At 40.1% G+C, this 26588-nt stretch overlaps 1 protein-coding gene across 2 annotated transcripts in view; it reads left to right on the forward strand.

Moving 5' to 3' along the window:
• The window catches only part of nectin1b (nectin cell adhesion molecule 1b), a 144009-nt gene that overhangs the window by 23690 nt on the left and 93731 nt on the right, over positions 1-26588 (forward strand). For both annotated transcript variants that reach the window (XM_026330191.1, XM_026330199.1), the window contains exons 2-3: positions 23422-23793; positions 25778-26077. In XM_026330191.1, coding sequence (XP_026185976.1) covers positions 23422-23793; positions 25778-26077 — 672 coding nt within the window. The remainder of the gene's footprint in view (positions 1-23421; positions 23794-25777; positions 26078-26588) is intronic.

The following is a 26588-nucleotide window of genomic DNA, read 5'->3' on the forward strand; positions in this document are numbered from 1 at the left end:
TGTGAATATTCCACAGATGAATCATTCTTGATATTCCTGAACCTGTATAGTTTACCTAGACCTTGACACAGGATTACTGACAACCTACGGATGTTGAAGGAAGAAGGTGGGATTCAACAAAACTGTCCTCTTATGACGGCCCAAGAAAAAACTCAGAATAAAGCCATTTGCTTGGGATGAAAAAGACCAAACAGATGGTGGAGTGAAGGAAAAGGAAGGTGCTTCCTGTACTGGGCTCTGTTATTGCCTTCACTGTTTTCCTCCAGAGACACAGTGTCCTTGGTACAGATGTTGGGATTTCATGTGTGGTTAGAGTATTATCATGGCTTTTCAGACACATTGGTCTTTGGAAAATCTCCTGGATAATGGCAGGGGATGGGCATTGAGTGGCTGTCAAACCTTGAAGCTTGTTTGCACAAAGCAGAGACTGAGGAGTGTTTAGCTGGCAGCGGTGCTCGCAGGGTTTCAAGCATATCATATTGGCCATGTCGTGGTTAGTGAAATGTGTAGAAATTATATGTGACTCTGGCCAGAGAGTAAGCTGCGGCAGTGGCGGCCACACCCGTTTCACCCACACGTCTGCATCAAACTGTAAAAAAAAAAAAAACAGAAGCAGCATGGTGACATCAGCTGTACACCAAGTTGTTTAACCGGTCTGTGGATGGGAGTTGTAATCTAGGAGAGCCGTTAAACTCACCCCCAGGTGGTTTGGGCTGATGTGTGTACATGTGTGTTTGCTAAAGAGGGAGTATTTGCATAGTGCATGTTTCCATAAGGGATTATTTTGAGTTTAGGAGAAGTGTATTGAAGTGTACTGAATATTACTTGAGCATGAGGAAAGCTAGGGATTAGTATGGTCGAGTTTGCATAGTGGACATTGCCACTGCTAGAAATGGTCATAAAAGTGTTGTATTATGGGGGGAGTGATACATCTGATTAGTGATAAGTCTATCTCTGATGGGCTGTCATGCAGTGAGCAAGCATGAACTGTTCTGAATAGGAAGCCTATTGTATTATGCACCTTAAGGTGCACAATGTTCATGAAAAAAGGATATTATGGAGAATACTTACCTGAACAAATGAATCTTTCAAATACCTGCTTGACACTGGATGTAGGCAGTGAAATGCTATAGAAAGGACAGTTATATGTACCCTCGAGGTCTAAAACTCACTTTAAACCAGATTTAACCCAGTTTTAACCTAGACAACTGAACATCTTTTGACTTGCCAATCACCAAAAACTGATTATTCCCATTCTCACTATCATTCACACAACTGATGGCAGACTGCTGTGAACAAACATGTCTTCATATGGGAGGAAGAGGATCAGGGATGAATGACTGCTTTTTAATAGAACTGGTGAAGTAGAGCCAAAGGCAACATGGACACCTTAATTCACTTTATTATATCCAGTCATAATACGAAAAAGAAAACAGTAAATGTCCTTCAGCTTCACCTGTTTCATGCTAGGATTGAATACACATTTTTTAAGGCATGGTGTAATATTACTGGTATTACAAATCATGCTTTAAACCTGAAAGTCATGGATGCTTATCCTTCACAAATGTTGAAGATGAAAGTTTCATAGAACTCAAATGTGCCATTTATAGCTTTAAAATTTGTGCTTAATGGCAATTTTAGCACAAAACTGGTGTGGCTTTTGAAAGCAGGATTGGTTCTGACACTATTACCTTACCATTCTGAAATATCACAATTTCACACTACAAACTATGAAACAGCCTTATCACACCAACCAGCCCTCTCCGTCTGCTGCTGCTAGGCCTACACTGCTCTCGCTTTTCTCATATATTTTTTTTTTTACTTCAAATTCATTTACCTTACTAAAACTATTTACATTTGATGTATCATACCTTCTGTGTTGAATGTTCTGAGGGCTTGCTCTACAGTCTTACTCTCTGTCTAGAAGCCCCCAGTGTATTGCTTTATTGACCTGCACTGAACCAGAAGATGTCTTGTCTCTGAGTTATTGAAGAAGGGGAGATTAAAAAAGTGGACAAACCTTTTTCTTGTTTTTGCACTGTCCTCACCTTGTTCAGACATTTTATTGGACAACATTACTAAGCATCCCACTTCCAATTTAATAAACATGTTTTATGTCAGGGAATATTGTAATCCTGTAGGCTGTTTATTCATTCAGTTTATACCAGAAGAGCATTACAGAGCATTTCTTCACAATGGCACATCTGCTAACTGCATCTGTGAAGCGGATGCCAAGGCTGGAAACCAGGTGTGCCAAACATAACCCAAGTGTAACAGAGAGAATCAGGCAAAACTTTATTCCACAGTCACTGATGACTGCAGACACTTTTAAATGTACATTGCAACCTTGAAAATTCTCTAATAAATTAATGCATTGGCACTTGTTTTGCACTGCCATGCATATATTTTGTAGGATTCACAATGCTTTGTCAACAATGTTCCCAGTTGATTTGAATGAAAGAGATTTTTATGACCTATACAATCCATGCTTTATGTTTTGCATAGTGGAAAGAAAGAGGCAGGGGGATTGTTATGTTGCAGTTAACTCACCTTGTATGTTGTGTAGAACTTGTGTTCTTATCTTGTCATCTATCAGATTTCACCTGTGGCAGCCCAGTCAGATTTGAACAGATCCAACATGGAGTTTGACATGTAGATCCCATCTTTTTGTAGCAGATAAACCTGTCTTCACCATGTGATGAACACTGCAAACATTCACAGAGATTTTTTCAGGACATACCCAGGACCACACATGCACAGCTATGATTGCAGTTGTGCTTACCATCAACAACACTCCCAATTTTGTTGGTTTGTGTGAGTGTTTTGGCACTGATCTTTCTGCAGACATTCCAGAGTGTGTTTACTCAACATGGAAGTATAAAACAACATATGAGTGGGGTAAGACACTTTAAACCTGTGCTCTAACTGGTGAGTGTAACACATTTCCCCTCTCTAAGCTTCAATATGGGCATGGAGATGAATGAAATGTAGGTATAAATAGGACTATAATGTGGCACATTCAGGAAAAATTGCATGCACATTACAATATAAATACATATTTTGCTTGATGGGCCATCACTGTCCTTTAATTAGCTTAATTAAATCATTCAACTGTGTTCTCATCGTGTCTATAAATAAGCCACATTTTTATTCAGCTGTTCCTTAAGGATATTTTCTGCTGCTTTGGTTCCATAATGCAGTTCTAAGCTGTGCACTGATGCTCATATGAAAATTTGATGCACTACATGCTTGGTTCTTCCCTATCGCTGCACAGGGGCAAAACAAGCCTTTCCCTCTCTCATTCCCACTTGATCTGGCACCACAGCTGTTTCTTTCCTCTATGTCCTCCCCATCAACCTCATGGCCCTTCCTATTTTTTATTCTCCATATTGCTTCAGATGTGAAAAATAAAAAAAATTACAGGCTTATGTGTGCATCTGTAACACTGCTATGGCACTTCCAGATTCTAAAAGGATCCAGTGAGAAGCTTATGGCTCCTCTTCATAAAAAATTTACCCCTGACTGACCTTTTAGGTGTTAGGAATTGCAGATGCATTAGAACATGGCTTCTGGGTGCTTTTAAGAAACTACCCAGGGAAAACTGCAGCACTGTCCTAAAATGCACCAAGATTACTGGTGTGGTCACTTTGTGTGACCACTTTTTACTGTTAGCCATTCATTTCAGTGGCAAAATAGAGACCAAGATCCATTGGAAGAAAGAAAAGGCATTCATAATGATCTTAAAACACACCTAATTTTGCTGTAAAGATGCTGGTGATGTCTTTGAAATGACAAAGTTCTGGTGATCATTTGTCACACTTGCCAAACACCAATTCCTTCATCAGGAACTTTGTTGTTTACAGTGTGGGTGTTGCACTTTCCCAACGTAGAGTGCAATATCTTACTAAAGACATTCAAGGAGACAAAGGAGAGACAGCAAATAGAGGTAGTGGCTTATAAAATGAATCTCTGAGGAATTACAGTGCTCATCTCTGTTTTCCCTTTCTCATCCCATTTTCTGCCTATTTTTGTCTTTCCCCTCTTCTATAAACCTCCCACACATTCTGTGCTGCCCGTGGAATGTATTATGGTGTACTAGGTTACTCTCACCCTTGGATGTGGCTGCGTTTGCCATGTGTAAATGAAAATGAAACATCTTCCTATTGAGTTACTGGAATGAAAGCAGGATGTTCTTACTGTTGGAGATGCATCGGTTTAAACATGTCCTCTTGGAGTGATCACCTTAGCAAGGTCAGTCAAGGACTATGTTGCGTCTTGTTTCAAGGAGAGGACACACATGGACACATACCATACAATGCAATAATTCTGAGCCACTATTTAGTTTCTGCTCTAACTACATTGAACGTATTGAATATTTTGACAAGCTGAAATTTAAATTAATCTTCGCTACGCTTTTTGTTCATTAATGGCTCAAGGTTTAGAAGCAGGCCATTTCAGGTCAGTGAATTCTAAATAGAGTAGAACCTTATTTTCCCCGACATACTAATCCTGTCTGTAAGTGTCTGAATCTAAATGGCTGTTTTAGTGAATCATGAATTGCATGTAAAATATTCAACTAATTTCTGAATCAAGTGCAGATAATCTACAACATTGCTGAGAGCAATTCTCTAATCTGAACACACACTTTCTGAGAAGTTTGGATTAATGTGGTGTTATTTTAGATAACGGCTGGTTCAAGGGCATCTCTGTCAGATCTTCAAAGACAAATTGCAAGAATTCTCCAAGAAAGAACAGAAGTAGTAATCAGTTCCCAGTCCATGGCATTTTTCTATGATAAGGAGGAAATATGAGCAAGAGTTAAAGTGTCAAGCAAGTGTTTGACAGCAACTTGCCTGGTTGCTTTAACCGTCAGCCTCACTAAAATAGAAATGTCAGCTGAGTCGTTGACTTACTGAACACAGCAGATTTAGTTAATTCACGGCACAGTTTCAGAATTATTACTTATTGTGGCATTTGTAGAGCTAAACTGATTTTTGCCACACTGCATGTCCCACACTTTAGTTGTTAAACTGCTCAGGTTGTGACACTCATACTAGGATCCAGATTCCCTGTATTCAGGGGCAGACCGTGGCCCAGGTGATTCAGGGGCAGACCGTGGCCCAGGTGATTAAAATAAGTATTTTTAGCATTATCATCAGCATAGATTTTTATAAGGGAATCTTTCATACTTTATGAGTTGGAGATTATATTTTTGTGAGTTTCTTTAATCCTCTGGTGTTTGCAGTCTGATAAAAGCAGATGTAGATTTCCAGAATAGGGCTGTTTTCAAAAAGAATTAATTTGCCTTTATTTGCTTTTATTACATCTTACTATTTCATATGTGTGTACTTTTTTGCGTACTTTTCCTTGCATTTTGTATTAGTTAGAATCAGATGTGGCTAAACCTTTAGTAGGTATTGCTTCTTTCCAGTGGCAGCTGATGTTGTAACTTGTAACTGAAACAAACCGCAAAATACAAGTTGGTATTTTCAAATGTCACTGACAAAACATCTGATGTTTTAATACGTCATGCTGCTCTGTGACTGTCTGCTCTGTGATTGGCTTGTTTCATCAATGCAAGGCAAAAATAAGACAACCCAGTTTTATGCAATTCACAGCAGTTGATATTTACAAGGCAAAGCTGCATGGGAAGTGTGATATTTTAACATTTCAAATAAAAGACAGTGACAGCTACTGTTTTCTCTTGCACTTTACAGTGCATGTCAATCCAGGACGTCTTATTCCAGAACTGGTCCTGTGTTCCACAAGGGACAGTAACAGGATATTAGTGAACGGTAAAATGCATTGTAACAATACAAGAAGTACAAGAAGAGAAGGGCAGCGAACTGACTGGATAACATCAGATGTCCAGCAGTGTCAGTTGCTAGCGCCTAGTGGCCATACCAGACCAAATAAGGCTGTTGAAACAAACCTGAGTTTATACAAGGGAGTATAATTGCAATTAAATACAATTTTTTTATTTGTAAGAAATAGAAATTGTTTTTTTCAGCATTTTCATCATTCAAAAACCCAGACCTAAACCTGCTTTAACACGGTCAAAAGCAATTTCAGTAAATGGGCTTATTGAATTATTGGGGTTTTACCAGTCACAAAATAAAAATGAATTTCAACATTTTGTGGCTTACTACTTGAATTTAATATCTCTTTACCATTTTCAGACCGCTGGTAGACATAGCTGTTTTTTTTTTTTTTTTTTCACAGAAGCCATCCAATCCAGTTAGACTACCACCCGCCCTACGGCTAATCAAACTTTTAATTCTTTTATGGTGCCTCATTCTATAATTGGTTTATATAGTCAAACTAACAAACACTGCAGATCTAGACTGGTAATCCCCTGACAGCTACACATGCTGAGTCTACTAAATTAGCTCTTAACAAATAAACAAAGCATCTTTTAAGAAAATCCAACCCTTGCTGGGTGGATGTAGCAGGCCAGTAGGGACCTGTCATGGAATATTTGGTGAATGATGAACAGTTACTTTGAGGGATGAAGTACTAAGTCGAAGAATGATTATATATTACATTTGCAGAGTGCACCAAAATTGCTTTCTTTGATTTTCTTACTGCCTGTCCTCAGAGTTTGATTTTCACAGCCTACAATCAGAGACACATTTGTAGTTGTTTTGAAGTGAAATAATGGTTATTCGTCTTTCTTTCACCTTTCGAACATGAGTGCCAGTCTCTTGTAATGTAACTGGAGTTGCATGCTGAACTTGAATATGTTGGTCCAATCAACTTGCCTCCAGCAAAGTCTGCATGGACGCTGGTAACTTAAAGAGTGGTTATGGGTGCTATTTTGAGGTAGCCCTAATGGTTGGCTTTGTGCTGTGCACCTATTGCATTTGGTACAGCAATAAGCCAGTGGGTGAGAACAAGGTGTTAGATGTAACTCGGTGTGCTAAGCTTATGAAAAGTAAGAACAGCAAAGCAAATAGTTTGCATGAATGTAATTTTTCAACAGGCTGCTCTTAGAACACACTTTGTTTTCGACAGAAGTGTGTTCTCTTTGCCTTTACAAGAATTTATCTGGTGGGAATTCATCAAACCATTTTAGTTAGATTATTTGTATAATAAGAATGCACAGGTTTTGGCACCTTGTCACATTAGGGGAGTTTATCAAGCTCCCCACAAAAACATACAGTGCCCTCACTGCCTTACTGATTGCTTTTATACCAGGCCTTCCATGACCCTTGCATGGTAATCATGGTGTTGGATTCTATTTCAGCAAATGTGAAAGAAATTGAAGTACAGTGACATAAGGCAGTAAATGTTTCTGTCTTGTATTAAGTAGAAAAAACAGCATGAAATAACAACCTCCCCAATGCACCTCTCCCTTTGTAACACCTCTCAGTTATGAGGAGAGAATTATCACAAAACTACCAGCGGAAAGCTCTACGGTGTGCTTTGAGACCAATAAATGGTGGTGATAGATGAGGTTGAATGGCCTATAGAAGTGATCTGAATAATAATTTTAAAAGAATAGCAATCTCTTCACACACGTACTCTGAAAGCTTTGTTTAGATTTACTTGTGAAGCCAGTTCCCTGGAGTTTGAGTGCTTGGTTGTCTGCGACCAAAGGGCTGACTCATTTCAAGTTGTGCAAGGTAAATCATGTCTGGACAGGTTTGTGACATTGTTTGTGTTCTTCCTCTTGTACTGAAACATAAGCAGCTGGCTGTATGGCCTGCAACTCTTACATCCTGACAGTGCGGATCCTTCAGGTGTGTACTGGAGTGTGTCACAGGTACAGCCAAGCCAACTGATATGAAGGTTGAGAGTCATCAGCAGAGTTCAACAATGCTTCACACTCCTGCTCTGACTGGCTTTCAAAGTGAACAAAAGCCGCACAAACAACCTTAGAGTTGTGTCTCGTCACAGTTCATCAGCCAAGCAAAGTCAAGCTGGCTGAGCTGTGGGAAAGAGGGGAGCGGCACCTTAGCCTGTCCAGGCCTGCTCACTCTGCAGGGGAGTGGCAGCACATTAACAAAGTGTGGCCACTTCATTCTCCTGCAACGAAGAATCAGACCAGCCAGGGTCTGTCCTTCACCCACCTAATCAACCAAGGACTAGGACAGAGACCTGGTTACCCAGCGGCCTACAACAAACTCTCAATAAGTATCCTTGTGTAAAATATTTTACTGGATATGACCGTTTCTGCTTGGCTAGTCTAACAGACATGGCCTTGTCATGTGGTTCTTCTAAGTAGGTCACAACAAGTTTCATTTTAGTGCAACCAAGCGAGATCTGCTCATGGCTAGAAAATGGGTATATAAATATTTAACAGTTCTTTTTATTCATGTTTTTGTTCCTCTCCCGACAACAACAGGATTAAAAAAGGCAAGACATTTGTATTCATAAAGTAAATAGTATTTCAAAACTATAGCAAAATTATGGTGAGTGTAATAATTGCTAAATAGCTAACTGTTTGGGGAGTAGGAATACAGTACACTGTTAATTGGTGTAAACCATCGACGTTTCCACCTCCAAGGAAACTAACATCTTTGATCATTGCTGGAAAAAATACACTTTAATCTAAATGCATTTGCTGTTAATGCTGGTTTGTTGGTTAATCTGCTTTCATTAGGAACAATAAGCTGACATAATATGTATGAAGCCTCAGTGGCTCAAGTGTAAGGTTATATAGGTGTATAGACATGCATTTTCAGGGTGAGGCTTATTTCTTCATAAGTGAGTTTAAAACAATCATTCTACAGTATTTAATGTGACAGCATTAGTGAAGTGAAGTAAAAACGAACAGAGGCACCACATCAAGACACCACATTAGCATGATCAATGCGAACAGTGTCACTAGAGAGCCATCTGATTAGTAGAAAGCATTAAAGCCTGATAAAATATTGAAGTAAATGTTTCTTCTTGTCTCTGCCCTGCACCAACCCTTAGCCTCAAGCATTTGCAGCTTCATGGGCATCAACACATCTATTATGTATGAAGGGTTGGCTATGTGACTCTACGACATGTGAGCATACATTGCAGCCAAGCAGGAACAGATGAAAGCAGCTTTAAGAGCCTGGTCTTTATTGAAATCCTTAAACCCACCACTGGCCTTCATCACTCTGATTTACAGGATTTCATTCTGAGATAGCAGCAGTGTGTGACAGGGCTTACATCTATTCCAGTATTTTGTGCAAAATCTAATATATTTGTAATAACTGTATCAAGTGCTACATTTCACATATAGTATAGTATAGTGTTAGAGGTTTGTCAAACAAAATGCTGAAAAGTTGCTACCTGTTACCTTCCCTTGCTATTTATGATTAAATGAAAGAAAATACACTCCTGTCAGTTGTTTAATGTATCTTTGTAGCCTGGATAGCTGTTTGTATATGCATAGCTGTCATAACTTGTGCAAGTCTACCCAAAGAAAAAATGATTAATGTGATTATTTGTATCGCTTTTGTTTCTTATCCTAAACATATCCATCATTCTGAAATTAATGCTAGTAATTACCACACTGCTATGCATGACAGATTAATGAACAACGCAGTCCAAATTATAAATAACTTTAAACAAGATTAGATGGAGGAATATGCCCAAAAGGATTACACTTGTCACAGTTCACTGCCCTTTATTTTACTCCAGCCTCCATTTGCCCATATGTTGAGCTTTATTCCACTTTCGTTCACAACAGTAATCAGCATGCACAACTATTGAGCCTCTCCAGCTTTGAATGCACAGATGCAGTTTTGTCAATTGTCAAGAGATCAACACTCAGATCATTTCTGCCCGAACATTTTCTTCCAGTTCTGCAAGGCTGGGATTGCAAGTGAGTGATTGTAGGAGCAGTGACGGGGCACACTTGCAATCTGTGAAGGGCACAGAGAAGATGAGAAATTTTCACCAAAGCTACTATCATTTCAAGGCAACAGATATGGCCACTATCTAATGCACTATGACTGAAAGCACTGGTATTTATAATGCTGGTGGCAGTAAGTGTTCCCTAGGTTATCTATAAAAATAATCAGTGTCCATGGCAGAAGTGTAATCCTTAACTAGTTAAGGTAAGTTATTTACCCTTATTAGTCCCACAATGGGGAAATTGCATTACCCACCCAAAGTGCACACACATCATGAACACACACCCGGAGCTGCATTCTGCGGCGCCCGGGGAGCAGTTGGTTCTGTGCCTTGCTCAGGGGTTTCATCTCAGTCGTGGTATTGAAGGTGGAGAGAGCGCTGGCTATTCACTCCGCCCCACCGACAGTTCCTGCCGGTCCTGAGACTCGAACATGCAACTTTCGGGTTACAAGTCCAACTTTCTATCACATTAGGCCCCCATACTAACATAAAGTTATTGAAATCTGTATATATAGATATATATATATATATATATCTATATATATATATATGTGTGTGTGTGTGTGTGTGTGTGTGTGTGTGTGTGTTTAATTGTGGTGTTAATTGCATACATGGTATTCCTTTGCAAAATGAATCAAACATTACCAAAATTTAAACAATTAAGTATTTGAAATATGTGGTCAGACCAGGCATTCAGTGACAACTTTTGTTATTTGATATTTTACAATGGTACCAGAAAAGTAGGGAGACTTGCTACAAATCCTGTTTTAGGGTACCCAAGATGGTGTTCCATATTATCTATAGATTTTTAAAGTCTCTGTGCTTTGTTTTTCAGTGTAGCTTTAGGATATAGCACATCTTCAATCCTGTCCCTCTGGCCTTCTTGAAAACAACTGCTAAAAAATAAAAGGAAAATATACATAGATGAGAAAGGGCCAAAGAGCAGCTGCAAATGGAGATGTGACAGCACTTCACCAGCACCTTCGCCCTTTCTTCCTGCAAACCCAGTTTCACACCTACTTGAAAACACTATTGGAGAAGTGTGAACTCACTGTTCGCCTTACTGTTGCTCTACATCCTCCTCAAATTTCTAACTGTGGAAACAGGAAGGTTCTTCAGATTACTAGGATAATGTAATGGTTTTGGTTTTACTAAATAGTCCACAAATAACCTCAAACAGCAGTGTTTCTTTGTAGTCTACATTTAAAATGAAACACTGAAGCATTTTCATTTACTCTATTTGAATTAAATGGATTAACAGTTTCTTTTCAGGCTGTTTTGTTTGTTCACAATGAAATGATGACATGAAAATGTGAGAAGAGTAATTTCCTTTAATGGGTCAAATGAGAAATGTGAACATGAGCACATCTGACACTTTGATGATGCTTGTTTGACAATATCTGACAAAAGCCTTTTTATGTTTATTAAGTCATCTTAGTCAGCTACTTTATTTTCCCACGGCAAACAGGAACAAGGTTAAAAACCACATTAATGTGCACAATGTGCCTCTGTGCTTTGGGTGAATCATATCAAGAAAGACCAGCTAGGTGACTCTGTGGGGCAGGGATCCAGAAAAGTAGTTATGAGTGGTGTTTGTGACAGAGTTAGAGATATAGTTTGGTGAGAGTCACCCGTTCCTTGAAGTCTTATCTCATGGCTAAAGCTATGGTATTAGGTTTTATTTTACAGATTATTGTGAGATACAGTGTCAGAAGAACGTTTTCTCTTCTGTGGAGCTGTGAGTGGAAAGCACACTAGAAGGGATGAACTTTGTAAGGTATCTAGAGGAGCAGGGATCTTAATTCACTATCACCCGAACTCAGGCTAAAGTAAATTGAAATGTTCATTTCAGGATTATAACTCTAGAGAGCATGACCAGCTGTTGGAGCCTGTGAGACCCTGGTTGTAAAAGAAAATCAGTTATAGTGAGAGAGAAAACATGTAGGCAAGACACCACAAACTGTGATTCGGGTAACTTATTTGGAGAGGCTTCAACAGAACATCAAGCATCTCTTTAATGATCTATAATCCTTTGGCAAATCTTCAGCGAGCAGGCGGCCTTTTAAAGTTATTTTTACCACAATGTGGAAATCCATGATGAAATTAAGTCTGAAGCTCGAAAGAAATAAATACATTGCAGTATGTGCTTGTTGCTCTATATTTTATTCTGGACATTTTCTTGCTTATAGCAAGGCTGGTCAGTGCTCTACAAAAATATGATAATCTCCTACTGAGAACAGCACAGAGAGAAGTAAAAGCGAACAGAGGGCAGTGGAAAAAGGAAGAGGTAGGTGAAAGGTTGCATGCAAGCCAAAGCAGTACTGTCAGAAAAAAGAGTCCAAATTGGGTCTTAATGGAGCCATTGATCCTGCAGCAATGGGAGACACACCCAGTAGGGGACTGTCTCACAGTGAGGAGACAGGTGTTCGCTCGATATCTGTCCCACTTCTCTGACCTTAAAGCTTTTAATCAGCTCTGCCAGGGAGCTTGTCAATCCTGTCAAACAATGAGCAGCCCACAGTATAGACACAATAAGGGGGGGCAGCACGAAGGTAAGAGTTCAAATAATACTCCAGCAGGCCTGAGGATAAAGTCCACACATGCAGTGCACAACTATTTTTGTTCACGTGAGTGATTTCCTCTGGGATAAAATTTGTTTGTGGCTACAAAAAGCAGTGGCTTGACTAACATGCCATCATGAGAGATGGTTGACGAACTTGGCATACAGATATGACTTTTCTGCCCAAAACAACAGTATGTTTCTCTGTAGTGCTGGGGAAGTGATTTCAATATGGCCTAATTGAGTTGTTGAATGTCCCTGTGACTGCCTGCTTGATTTTCCCTGCTTCTAATCAATAGTAATACACTATCAGGTTTGGCAGGTATACATTTTTTTCCTGGGTTCATCAAAGCTCTATGAGCCAGAACATGTTCAGTTCTTACAGGCTTGTTTCACTGTGCATCCTTCTATATTTCGAGTCTGAGTTGCCACACTGTGGAATTTAACTGCAGAGTATTTTTTAACACGGAGAGTAATTATGGTGCTGGTTTGATTGCAGTTAATAGCACAAGCTGTCAGCTGAGCAGTCACACAGCAGTCACAGAATTACAATTTGGCCACACTGAAATTACATTGAACTGCACAATTATCTCCAGCCATTGGCTCTTCTTCATTGTTCATTCTGTCTGAATGTTACTTGGTATTAAGTTCTAAAGTTGTGTTCAGAAGATTCGTAGCAAGTGACAGTTGATCCTGCTGCTTTTGAACTGAAAGTTTTATTCAGCACACACTTGGCGCAGAATGTGTTGAATCCCACTCTTTGATTTTCAACAGCAACAGCCTCATAGTTTCAAGGCTCATGTTGCCTTGAAACTATGAATTTCCCTTTGGGGACGAATAAAGTTTGTTTTATGTTATCTTATCTTATTTAGAAAGCATAAGGTGTGACTTCATTTTCTGACTTTTTATGCCCCAAGCCCATGGCCCACCCACAAACAGAGAAAATAACTGATGACTGCTTCCACCCTTCCGCTTTCCAGTCAACGCTTAGGACAGTCTGTCCTGTTTTTCTTGCCTGATATCTTCAAGAATGCATCAAATGTTTTTTGTGTCCTAGGTCTCTGTGTCAGTATATATTGTCGAACGCCTAACAAGCAGTGGAGACTGGAGTAACTCATACCACCCAACTCAGCTTTCAGGCTGTTCCTTCCCCCTTACTGTGGCTTTGCTGTGCTGTTCTTTTATAGTTTTCCATCAAATATAATGTCACAATATGAAGGTTGAAAGGTATAGATGCATGAATATTTTCCAGAAAATTGCTTCTTATTAGGTTTTTAATAATATCAAACAATTCATTTGTCCTTGCTTTCAAGTAACCATACAACAGTTATTAGGTAGAAATTGATATAGTGTCAGAATGACATATAAGCTGAGTTTGAAGGTATGTCTTACTGTCCAACATTGGCTTCATGTAATGGAAGACACTATGGAAAGACATGTATATGATGAGGCTCTGAGACTGCTGGGGAAAACAATACTCTGTCACAGCTGGAAAGCACATGCAGCAGAATATGAACATGGTCCTGAAATGTGGTGAGCATTCCAACGGTTGTATGTATATGGAACATGGAGCCTTACTCGCCTTGGAAAGATACGCTGTGGTTGTGGTTTAGGAAATGGCTCAGGCCTGGTCTCAGAGTTCTGCCGAGAACCGCGGGATTTCATAGAGGTTTGCGATCAAAACACACATGAAAAAGGGGAATTTGGCAAAGGCCAGAATCCAGCATTTGTGCTGAAAAACTGCATCTTCCCGTATAGCCAACTCTGCAAGCATCAATCTTGTCTTTTTGGATACATGTCATACTTGCTGTTGGTGCTTTTACTGTAACTTCTGTGATTTCTGTCTTTCTTTTTCAAGATAAGTCAAGGTTGCAGAGAACTGAGAGCAAAATAATCCTGCAAAAAATCCTAAAACCTTCAGGCAACCGGGCAGTGAAGGAATGCTTATTAAAATGTACATGCATTACCAGTGTGAAAAATATTTCTATAACAAGATAAGATAACATGTTCAGGGATAAAATAACTGAAGCATATCTAACTTTATCAGCTTAAGTAACTGCACACATTTATTCCTCCACTGGTGGAAACAGGATAGTAATCCATGCCTAAATGATGTGACTGCAAGGCAAAATATTTAATCATGTTTATTTGTACTTAAATCCTTGTACACGTGCACTGAGGTGGCTGGTTCATTACAGTTTTTGGTAGATAAATGACACTGGTGAGTTGATTTCATTGCTTTCAGTCTGCATGCAGTGTTTGAGCCATCAGACGTGACATGAGGGCTGGTAATCGGCTAAAGATTTGCTATTTTGACAATGCTTGTTTTTAGCAAATTCAGAGCATTTGTCCGAGTCTCATGGTAATCATGACTCAGACACATACTAAGTGTGTTTGTTAATTGATAGCAGACTGGGGCTTCAGCCCACTGTCCACTCCAGCTGGAGTGTGAATTCCCTCTCCTATATGTTAATGGATCTGCTGTATAAATGGCCTGTGCCAGAAATGTTGGCGAAAAATAGCTCTGAAACACACCAACCAGCTTAGCTGTGTGCATATTGCCCCCACTGTCCTGTTTATATCCCAACCACAATTAGAGATGCACTTTGATGACAGCCAGTTATTCTATTTTTTTCCACAAACTTTTAAAAATGTATGATATGCACAACATTAATTTCTTTCAAGAAATCTGCAGAGGCCACTCTGATATAACACAAAGGGGAAATGTCTGAAGAAAATCAAAAGTGGCTCAAATCAAGTATTGATTGTATGTTCTCTTTTCTTGGTTTAATAAGCCACTGGTCAAGCAACACTGCTTTCCTCCATGCTTATGGTGGACCTATTTACTCCCCCTTCTCACACACACACACACACACATACACACACACACTCAAAAGCTTCCTCCTGCCTGCAAGCCTATACGATATCAGCTGACCTTTCCCAAAAAAAGGCAGAAAAACTTCACCACTAAAGGTCGACACAGGTCAGATGCCAAAAACGATATGCGTTACTCAAATTGACTATTTCTAAAGGTCACCTTGCAAGGGGTGTATGGATTTACACCTGTATTTTTTTTTTTTTTTTTTAACTGAGCATGTAAAAGGTCTCCATATCTTATCCATTTCCTGCCAAAAACTGATCATTCAGTTTCAACTGAACAGTTTGTTTTTTTTTTTTTTTGAATCTTAATGTTTATACTGTATATGCAAGTGCTTGGCATAATCACATGGAAGTATTTGTGTTTGTACTCTATGCAAGACTTATCTTTACTTGTGGACAATGGAACAGATGGTGTGAGAGAAGGATTTGTCATGCATGGTTGTCCAGAGCCAGACTCTTTCTCAGCACTTTTTGGCAGGACTTTATATGTGTTTCATGCTGTATTTGCTGAGTGCTTAGCAGAGGTATAGGGTACTGATGTGGTGCTGGCTCACACTGAACCACCCCCGTCCTATATACCCCACTCCAAAACCATTCTTATATGTAATCCCATGTGTCTCATTGTCCAGTGCATATTCAGTAAAGATCTCAGTGGTTCATACTTTCAAATGTAGAGCATTAGTAGTGGCTCATGCAAGCAACATGTGCAGCTGTCTCAACCAGTGGTGATAATGATCACTTTTATTACCAGTTATATTATAAAAATGAGAAAATACTGAAAATGTTGATTATAAGCTCCCAGAATCCAAAATGATATTTCAAACTGTTTTAGTTAACCAACAATTCAAATTCCTAAGAGACCAAGTGATCATGCTGGGAAAGTGGACCAGAAATTGTCAACGATTTTGACTGTTTCATCAAAGGATTCATGCAAGTTATCAGCCATCAGCCACAGCTGAAGACCTACATTTACTTGTGTATCTGCATTTAAGATACATGTATTGTGTTGTACTGAGAAGGTGGCATATCAGGGAACTTTAATCTCCCTAAGCATCAAATGAATGTGTATCTAAATTAATTTTCCTTTTACTGTTCCATTAAGAATGTTATCCTGAAGTCCTCTTCTCGCAGGGAACGCATCCTAACCTAAACGTATGAAGAGAAACATGCTAGTACCGCAGTTGTTACTGTGCCGTTATGTCGACGGTATCAAAAGAAATGTGAACACAGTCTCTGTATCACCCTGTGCTAATACTGAGATTTCCACGGGAGGTGTGTAGCCTGCAGCATCATCCCTCCTCCACTTTAATATCCTGAGTGCTGTAATCTGCTCACCACGTCTGGACCCACAGTGTGTCACTCTCCCTGCTTACCGTCCCCTATAACTCCCCAGAATCCTCTACATCAAATTTATATAACTCTGCCCCACCCCTCAACTCCCCCAGGCTCCAGGTCCATACCTTGACATGTCCAGGACTCTAATGCATCGCTCTGCAGCAAACCTGTGGCCCTCTTTATTTATTGATTATGTCTTTTCTATTAAGATGTCCAACAGCTGCTCTCGTTTGAAAGCCCAAGGTAACTTTTGCATTATTGAAAAATAACCAGCACACGTCATTGTGTGCACTCAGCCTATTTGGTGCATGTGATGCTTTGTTGACTAATTGTCTGGTCTGTGTAAGTGCTCCCTGGAGTCTTCGCTTGAGATAAAGCATATTATTACCTAGCTATTATTGCCTTCACACCGCAACATTTCATTTCTGATGCCACATTTTCATACACTCAGTACCTGGATCTCTTTCTTGTTTTCCCCCTCAGTTTCGGTCAAACTAGCCAACTGTTATGCTTCCAGTCATTCATTTACCAGGTAGAGGGGCTCTCCCTCCCTTTTCACTTCAACCTGACCTTTTGTTTACAGACAGTTGCTTGCTATCTGGTATCAGTGGGTGATGTCATCTTGCCATTCGATGAGGTAGTGTAAGCACTGTTTATTTTGTGTCGTAGGACCGAAACTGTGGTGGCCTTGTTTAGCTAAGCTGCAGGGGGAGGGAAGTCAGAGCTCTCTGATACTGTTTACACTCAATAACTGTAATGCTCACTCTCTCTTTCTGTCCGTCTCTCTCTCTCTCTCTCTCTCGGGCAAAAGCCTTATTTTTGGCCAGCTTTATTTGTCATTGCCACGGTCAAAGACAACTGAAATCCCAGATTACTTCAAGCATGTTTCCTATTGGACCAGAGTAAAAAAAAAACATTAATTACAGGAAATCCACAGGCACTGTTACCAAGTGTATATATTCAATTCAAAGAGGACATTAGGAGGCTGCCAAAATGGGCCTAATATACTTCACTGTGTCATCTATGTTTAGTTCTTTGAAATTGCCTGATAACAAAATGGCGTAGCAGTGTTTCAGTGGGTTTTATTCAAGGATGAATCATTCTCCCACTGAACTAAGATGAGCAGCTCTGTTGCAGGCGAACTGATGCATCCCCTTGACATTTGAAATGCCTTGAAACTGCTTGAGGGGCATGTGTGTGTGGGCTTAGTTCTCTGAACCTCGTGTTGCCTTAAAACAATGAACGCAGCTACATTAGGTGAGAATTTGTGCGTACGGTTGACTGGCCGATGCTACGCGCTGCCAACCTGAAAGCTGTAATTTTATAACCCCAGTGAAAAACACACAGCTACTGTGCCACGGCGCTTGGTCATTACGCTTCTCTCCCCAAACAAACAGCCATTGGGAATAGTTAAAATGAAATGCACAGCGCCTTTCATGGAGCAATCCCACACTGGGAAGTTGCCTAACATAATAAATATTCCAGATAATCATTAACATTTACAGCACAGCAGATGCTACATTGTCCTCAATGAACAGGGTGTTGTACAAAAAATGTATTTCAAATTTGAACCAGATAGTGGAAAATTAGGAACAGGTCTACTAACCATCTGTTCCTGCAAGGTTTCGCTTGCCTCTGCAGTTGAATGTTTGCTTGGGGAGACAGAGGGTAAAGAGAGCTGCTTTGGCAGGTACACCATTGTTTACCCAAGAGACCTGGATGAAGCACCATCAAATAGTCTCTGAGTATAGATTAAAACAAATTCTTTACCATATTCTGCTCCGTGTCTAAAAGCCAAACAGCCATGGTCAACAAAAAGCAACATTAAATAGAGAATATGGCTGCTCCTGCTAAATGAAGTGCTCTATCTGCATGTATTAAAGCCTTTAGCACAACGTGATAGTGCCCAGTTATTCCTAAGAGTAATAGCACAATATATTTGATGAAGCATTTTGGAACGCACTTCTGTCTGTTAATAACGTAAGTAAAATGCCACTACTTGAGTTCTAAAATACTGACTAACAAAAAATGTTTCACCAGAGGAGTAAACAAGAAACTAATGGAAGGGTTTTATGTATGTGTGTGTGAGAGAGAGGGAGAGATTTGGACTCCTCAAAGCACCCCATGTGTGGTCATAAATAGGGGAGCACAGAGGCTTGTGCCATTGCCGTGGGAACTGGAACTACATTAAACAATCATTATCCCAAGTGGCTCAAGCCATCTTTTATCTATCAGCATCCCACTTAAGTAACAGTGGCATAACCAGAGACTATCAGGCATGAAAAGATGAAGTGTCTTCATGTTATAATCTTTAAAGCTGCATTTGGCGAGAAGTTTATACCAAAATATCCCAGATTTTTCCACATGGAGCTGCAGTCGATGAGACTGTTGCATTTCTACAAACTGAGATTAAAATTCAGTGCCAGTGTTGGACAGAAGCACAAAATCTCCCCTGTCTACTGGAAGTAACAAGTCATCATGCAGTCCGGTGAAAATGGAAACTCTTATTCATCTCCACCCTGAAAAGTCTGATATCTGAGTCCAAGATGAGTGTAGTTTAATGACTTTACACATTTTCTGGGTTTTGAAGTCTTCTGACTTCAAACAGTAACGTCTCGCTGCCATTTGGGACTGACAGTGTGCCAAGTTGCCTGGTGCAGCTTTAAATAGACAACATTAATGAGTGCCTCTTCTAAAATATGCATTCACTCCTATTCAATCTTTGCCTTTCTCACAGTGCTACAGCTAGAGGTGATTTTTTTCTGAACTTTATTCGACTTAGGAGCAAATGGATTTCTGTTGGATAAGCATGACCCAAGTAAGAGTAAATGAGCCAGTAATTGTCTTTTGAAATATTGTTGGTTTTTGGCCAGTTCATCTGGAAAAGAAGACAATAGTGTTATCCATTGTGAGATGAGATGCCGAATAGCAATTGTTTTATGGAAAAGTAGCTTTATAGGCTTTAGGGGATGGCACCCTAGTTTTCAATTTTGGGCTTATGGTGGTGTTATTGTTTTATATGTAGAGCAAGGTCTGGTTTAACATAGTTGATAAGATTGGGAAAGAACATGTGGCTGCAAATTTGGTGTTGAAACTTTAATTTGAAATGTTCTTTCAGCACAGAGACAAAAACAATAAATGTTAAACTCATGTTCCTCATTCACTCTCTTTGTTACAGAAAGGAATCAAGTTTTTTATTTTTGTGTTTTCCAACCTGACTGATTTAAACACAATGGCCCTTCAGCCTTTGTGAGCACAAGTTTGCAGTGAACATCGCCCTATAGTTTCATGCGTACCTGCATAGTGTTCTCACACCATAGGAAGACCATTTACCTGAAGGCTGTTATTTGATGCATCCTCGCACTTTGCCCAATGTGGTGTATGCAAAAAACACACAGATTTTCCTTGCTGTCTGACAGGCCACAGCTTATTACAGTTAAATGTTCTGTGAACAGCACTGTACCAAGGCCTTGGGAGTCTCTTGCTATCAGTGCAGGGCCAGACAGTACAGCAGGTGTTTTAATATCGCCCCTTGTGCCCCGCCCCGATCCAAGTCAGTTCACCTGGTGTGAATCAAAGCACTTTTCATTTTTTATATTCTGCCAGCCTGGGTGTACTTTCTGTTTTGTTTATTTGTGCTGCTGCTTTTCCTTCTAGAAATAGGGCTCCTCTCTCCCCTGGCAACTCTCATGACTGTCTATAGCCTCAGGTGTATTAGAGCATGACTGTCCCCCCAGTCACCCTCTTGTCAGTGTGAGAACAAAGCAGCAGGAGCAGCATGAGCGACAGTGCCAGCCAGTCTCAAACCTGCAGCACACCTACAAATCTCCCTGAAGCTCCGCCTTCCTCTATGTCTCCCTCTCCCTCTCTCCAGTTCTGCATCTCCACTACTTTGCCTATCCTGTTTTTCTTCCTCTCTTTTTCTCTTCTGTTTATTTATCATCGGCTCTCACAGTCCTCACAAAATCCACCTTTTCAATGCCTCTTGCATGTATGTGGCTCTGTTCTTCTAATGCTGTGCCTCTCTGTGGTGTAGTCTGTAATTACAGCTCTACTTTGTGTTCAGCCAAAGACTCCTCCAGTCCTTGAGTGAAAGGGGTCCCCGTGGGCGCCCCTGGTCCTTCACAGAGGGGATTTGGACTTTGTGGCTGCGTAATTATGCCTGTTCCTCTGGTTTCCATTTGCGAGAGCTGCTGTTTATTTGGTTCAATCTGAGTGGAGACTCAAAGGAAGAAGGGCAGAGTGAAGGAGAGAGGGGCTGTAGCTTTTCCTACAGCCAGCCCCTGCCAGTATTGTTTTAACATTCAGATGGGTGAGGCCAGGTGCATATTTATGGGTTTTGCTTTTCCTCTCACGCCCCCCCCCCCCCCCCCCAAACACACACACCCCACCGCCAGCACCACCTCACATCAGCACACACAGCGTCCACACAACTTAAGATTAAAGTTTTACTGGTGTTGTCAAACAGTAAATTGTGTTTGCTCTTTCAAAAAATATCATACTATAGCTGCCACAACTGGTAATCTAAGCTGTGATAAAATGGAGTAAAGCAGTGCCCCGAGGTGCACAAGGACACAGGTGTTTCTCAAGGTACGGATGACAAGGTTGCCAGTCTTCCCTGTCAAACTGTATTAGTAAATCAATCTGTCATCTTCAAATCCCGCAGGTTTAAATCTCTATAGAGAGGGTTGCTGATGTGGTCAGAAGGAAATGGAAGATGATGTGCACTCAGTATTTTCAAAAGGTTGTTACTGTTTATTTATATATATATATATATATATATATATATATATATGATTTGATGTAGGCAGTGTGGGTTGTACTTGAGTGTTGAGTGAAAGCATACAACAAAAGATAGAAATTGCCTTTCTCTTGTAATGCACTGCTTTCCAGCATAAGCCATTCAATGTGAGAGTTGTGCTCCTGTTGTGAAAGATGGAAGAAATACATTGTTCATCTTAATGGTCTTCTATCCAGTCTGCGTGTCAAATATTTCCTCTCTTCTTGCATGTATTGCGCCCCAGTATCCTTTGGCAGACTACCTACAGATTTTATAAAAAAAAAATCTTCATAACAGTTGCTGCCGCTGCTGAGACAGTTTGACAGCCTGTACACGCAGGACTCTCCCTACTCTCAGCTTCAGGTTCCCGTACAGCCGATGGAGTATGTCAGGTTTGTATTCAGAGGGTGTATACATAAATGGTTCTCTCTCATGTATTCTTATACATTTAAAGCCCCCTGTGGAAACGTTATCTCTGAACGCAGCGATTATCCATCATTGGTATGCAGTTATTCAGTGTAGAGCTGCTCTGTTTGTTGTTCATGTGTGTAGTCCTGCACTTTAAGCCACAGCATATTTTCTCTCTTTTTATGACTTGATTCACTATTGGCTTTATGAGTCCAGTGTGATTAACAGGATTTTCAGTTTTCCTTACTGTGGGTCCTCACCTATCCATAGGAGATAATTATAGCTGTGGCTGGCTGTAAATACAATCCCAGCCGGGGGTTGTCGGACCAGGAAATGGACTACACCTGGAAAGGAACATTAATCAGAGCCTGATTAATACTACTACTTTACTAAAAGAAAATAGAATGACACACCAACGACACATCTGTGCAGAGTGCAGTCATTCCCGACCCCAGACCAGTTCGACATAGCAGTTGTAGTTAATCTGTACTTAAAACTAACAAATGAGAAAGAACAAAGAAGGATGGGATCCTGTTAGGGTAAAAGAAGAGCTCCAACACTTTATTCAATCTTGATTAAACTAATCAGAAAATTGTGTAAAGTCAAAGGTAGGGCTTCAAACCATTTATTTTGTCTGTTCAATATTCCACAACCAGAAGACATTCAGTCTGCAATGACTAAAGAAAACCAAACTACAAAAATCTGTCATATTTGCTTAATAAATTACTTATATGATGAATTGATTATCAGAATTGTTGTCATTTAATTTCCTGTCAAGCAACTAATTGTTTTAATTGTAGATAAAAGCAGTCAGTCTGTAATGAGCGTGTAATTAAGGATGTTCACTGATAATGGCTGGCCGTAACAAAGTAAAAGGCACTGGGCATAAGTAAAAGGAGGGGTTTGACTCTTACATCAACATAAGCATGAAAGAATGAACCAGATTCAAGTTTTCTTTAGTAATTGACCTTTTTCCATGCTCTTAAACTCCCCAGCTTAGATTGGAGAGAAGAGGAGTGTAATTGCTGTTTTGTTTGTGTAGTTAATACGTGTGTTCTCATTGTTTTGAGTGCTTACACAGGATTCCAACTTGTTTATCTTAATAAGAGCTATTCATTGGACTTTTTGTGAGTAAAAAGTAATTAAATGTACAATGGGCTGGCCGGCATTTTTCCGGGTAGGTGGAGGGGAGCAGAGCAGAGGAGAGGATGACTTGGCTCCAACTCACTGCCCTTGTGCTCATTCATTAGTGATGCATTGGTTCTCGCTTGGCCTTCCCATCTCATCAGGAACAGTACACTCGTGGACCAAGACAGGCACTATAGATGTGCCCATTATGTTAATAACAACTCCCTTTGCTTTTACACACAACCACCACAATGTACTGACTTTGTGTGCCGATGCACAGGGAACATGCTGTGCTTCTGGAGCACAGGGGAAGTGTGTGGCCAAATCCATGGGTTTGACTGTGAGTGCTGTGTGTGCATGTACTACCTAGTAGGCTAAATTGACTCTTTGACTTTCAGTGCATGTACTGGCTATTGACTGGAGTGCTTTGCTTGGCCTTGGACACTTGTTAATCGTAATTAATTTTTTCCCCCTCTCTTTCTCTTGTTTCTAGCTGGCAATGGACAGATGGTACAGATGGACCCCAGTAAGTCTGGCAATGTGGGTTCACAAGTGGAGCTACGCTGTATTTTCATTAACAGTAACCCACCTGTCAAGATCTCTCAAGTCACCTGGCAGAAGCTTCTCAATGGCACCAAACAGAACGTGGCCATAGCCAACCCAGCCCTGGGTGTGTCTGTTCTGCCGCCGTTCAAGGAGCGCGTCAGCTTCAAGCAGGCAGCCGTTCGCCATCGTACGCCCTCACTGGAGGACACCACCATCGTCTTCTCTAACCTGCAGCTGTCAGATGAAGCTGCCTACATCTGCGAGTATACTACATTTCCTGCGGGCAACCGAGAGAATATGGTCAACCTCACTGTATATGGTATGAGTTTGTAAAAATATAGTAAAATCTGGAGTGTATTAATACTACTACTACTTTACTAAAAATCTGGAGATTATTAGTCTATTAATACTACTACTACTTTACTAATAATCTGGAGATTATTAGTCACTTTTTTCTGAAAAGTGACTAATAATAGATTCTGACTGAATCTACATCACAGAGGGTTAAGGCTCTCTGTAAAGATCTAATCTTTTTAGTTGTTGTGCACTTTGTTTTCTTTTTTATCTAGGCCTGATTTTTCTCTGTGGAGGCAGTAGTTGAACATTCATGAATTCATTTTTGGCTCAAACATTTCGGCCTTGTTAAATCAGGAAGTCAACAACTCCAGAAGCTTAGTCCTTTACAATTTGCTCCAGTTGTTTTCAGCAACTTTCATTGGTGATCCATCTTCTCCAGCATATATATATATATGTGATGGAAATACATGAGCTTTTCTTGGAGAGCTATCGAAAGTAATAGGATTTTTGTGTGAAATCAGAAAATATATTTGCATTCAGTGCCACAGCCTGGTAACCCAGAATTACATGCTTTCATCAGATGTTGGTTATTTTCAAGTTTCTACATGTTGTAGAACAAAGAGCGATTGTACAGATCACCTGCAGTGACAGTAACTGTTGCAGTGAATCATATGTGTAAAAATGTTTGGGGGTAAGAGATCCGAAAAAGATATGAGATTGTGCATCTTAAAATCAGTTGATTCCTTGAACATGTTACTGCTGGCCTGATAAGTAGTCACTGTGATGTTAAACCTGTTGCCCGCATTTATTCTCTTGAACTTCAGGCCGAAAGAATCAGATAACATATGGTGAAATAACGTCTCATTTTTTTTATTGAAACGCTAAAAGAAAAAGCAGCTCTTCAACATTTCACTGCCACAGGCTTTATTGTAAAGTAAGTTGAATTCTTTTGAAAGACCCCAAACCAGATGCTCTGTTGATTTTCTATTTTCTAGAGGTTTTGGTGCAATGATGTTGTTTACAGTTAAAACTCCTGTGATTGGTGAACAGCCCTATTAACCATCACGCCACGTTTCACTCTACAAGGAGGTCATTTGGTGTGGACACTGACGTTAGGTGTAGGTGTTCAGTGTTGTAGTGAAAACCATTTTGACAGATTGATGATGTGAGGATTTGAGTGACATTTAACAACAATTCCTGTTTGGCCCATATGACTTTTGTACAATAGGCCACTGCCACAGAAAGCACTCAAAAAAATGCCAGGTGAGATGGAAATCAATAAGGCCACTTCAGACTGTGTAATTTAGCTTGAATAATCTCATCGTGTAAAAAAAGATAAAAGAAGTGCCTGTGATGTAGTTTGGGAAAGAGGCCACCTTGAAAGGTTGTATGTTAACTCTGATTAAAGATCTAATGAGAAATGTTGGTGTAGTGTTGGGGTTTTCCATTAAGTCCCAGTAAAAGAAAAAGCACTTAGCTACAGTAGTCCATTTTGCCAGAGTGTCTAGTCACCATTGAGTCCCTATTTCATGTCACCGAGCCTCCCAGGCCTTTTTAGGCTATTGTGGCTCAGTGAACATCAGGAACCTGTATGCAGATAACCAACCTGCAGTGTTCAAAGAGGCCTCTTCATGGCCCAGCTCTTTCAGTTATGCATTCACTTAAGCTCAAGCCTGCCTTTTGATGTGCTGAGAGTAAATTGCTAATTGGCAACCCACAAAGGGCTCAAATTGGATGACGGTGCATTTTGGTAGGAAAGTGGGTTCTACATCTGTGAGAGCTTTGATAACCGTTTTAGCTCTGACAAAGGAAAAAAGCAAAACTTTGCCTGATTTGAGTTACAGTGTTATAGTGTTACAGTGTTTTCATCTCAGCCCCTCTCAAAAGCTGTTTTCCTCAAATAAAAGATCCACTGTAGGTGACGTTGACAAAGTTAGACATTAAGATTAAAACGATCTTTTTTTAAAAGGTTTTTAACACATTACTTTAACCTTTCTTCTCGACAGCTCGGCCTATGACACATATGACCTTGACAACGCCCACGATTGTGGCCAGGGCCCAGAAACGCAAGATGACTGTTGCCACTTGTGTATCAGCCAATGGGAAGCCCCCAAGTGTGATTAAATGGGACACCAGGTTGAAGGGTGAAGCCACTTTCCAGGAAACTCGCAACCAAAACGGGACTGTGACAGTACGGAGCAACTATGTGGTGATACCAAGCCGTGAGACCCACAAACAGAAACTCACGTGTATTGTGGCTTACCGGAATGAAAAGATCACAGACAGCGTTGTGCTCAATGTGCAGTGTAAGAACCTGCTCTCCTTAACCTCATGATTATTCGTTTTATGTTGTAAAATGCTAGAGTTTTCAGAGCTGATACCTTTTTGCCTGTTTTAATTGCAAACTGGATTTTATGTTCTCATATTCTCAAATGTTGTGTTTCCTGTTGCAACACAATTCACTGTATTTCGCAGTAAACAAGGATCTCTTGCAAACACAGCTCAGCAACTGTTTCAGTTATGCAAAGTGACAAAAACATGAATGAGCTTGATGCATATGCACCAGGCTTTAACATCCACAATTTCCCCTCTAATTTTTAAATTTTGTGAAAAAGGGTTGAACAGAAGCCCTTCCAAATTCTTCCAAATGTATTGAAAGTTAAGCAATACTCAAACATAGATGCTTCATCAGTTTTGTGCGGGCTGTTCTACTTTTTCGTAGTGTTCATTCTTTTACACACCTGTCTTACAGATTTGCATTAGATTATACACTACTTTAAAAACAGTTTTGGTGTAAAACGGTAGCACAGCTAAAAA

This window comes from Mastacembelus armatus, chromosome 13 (assembly GCF_900324485.2).
Source record: "Mastacembelus armatus chromosome 13, fMasArm1.2, whole genome shotgun sequence".
Classification (NCBI taxonomy): domain Eukaryota; kingdom Metazoa; phylum Chordata; class Actinopteri; order Synbranchiformes; family Mastacembelidae; genus Mastacembelus; species Mastacembelus armatus.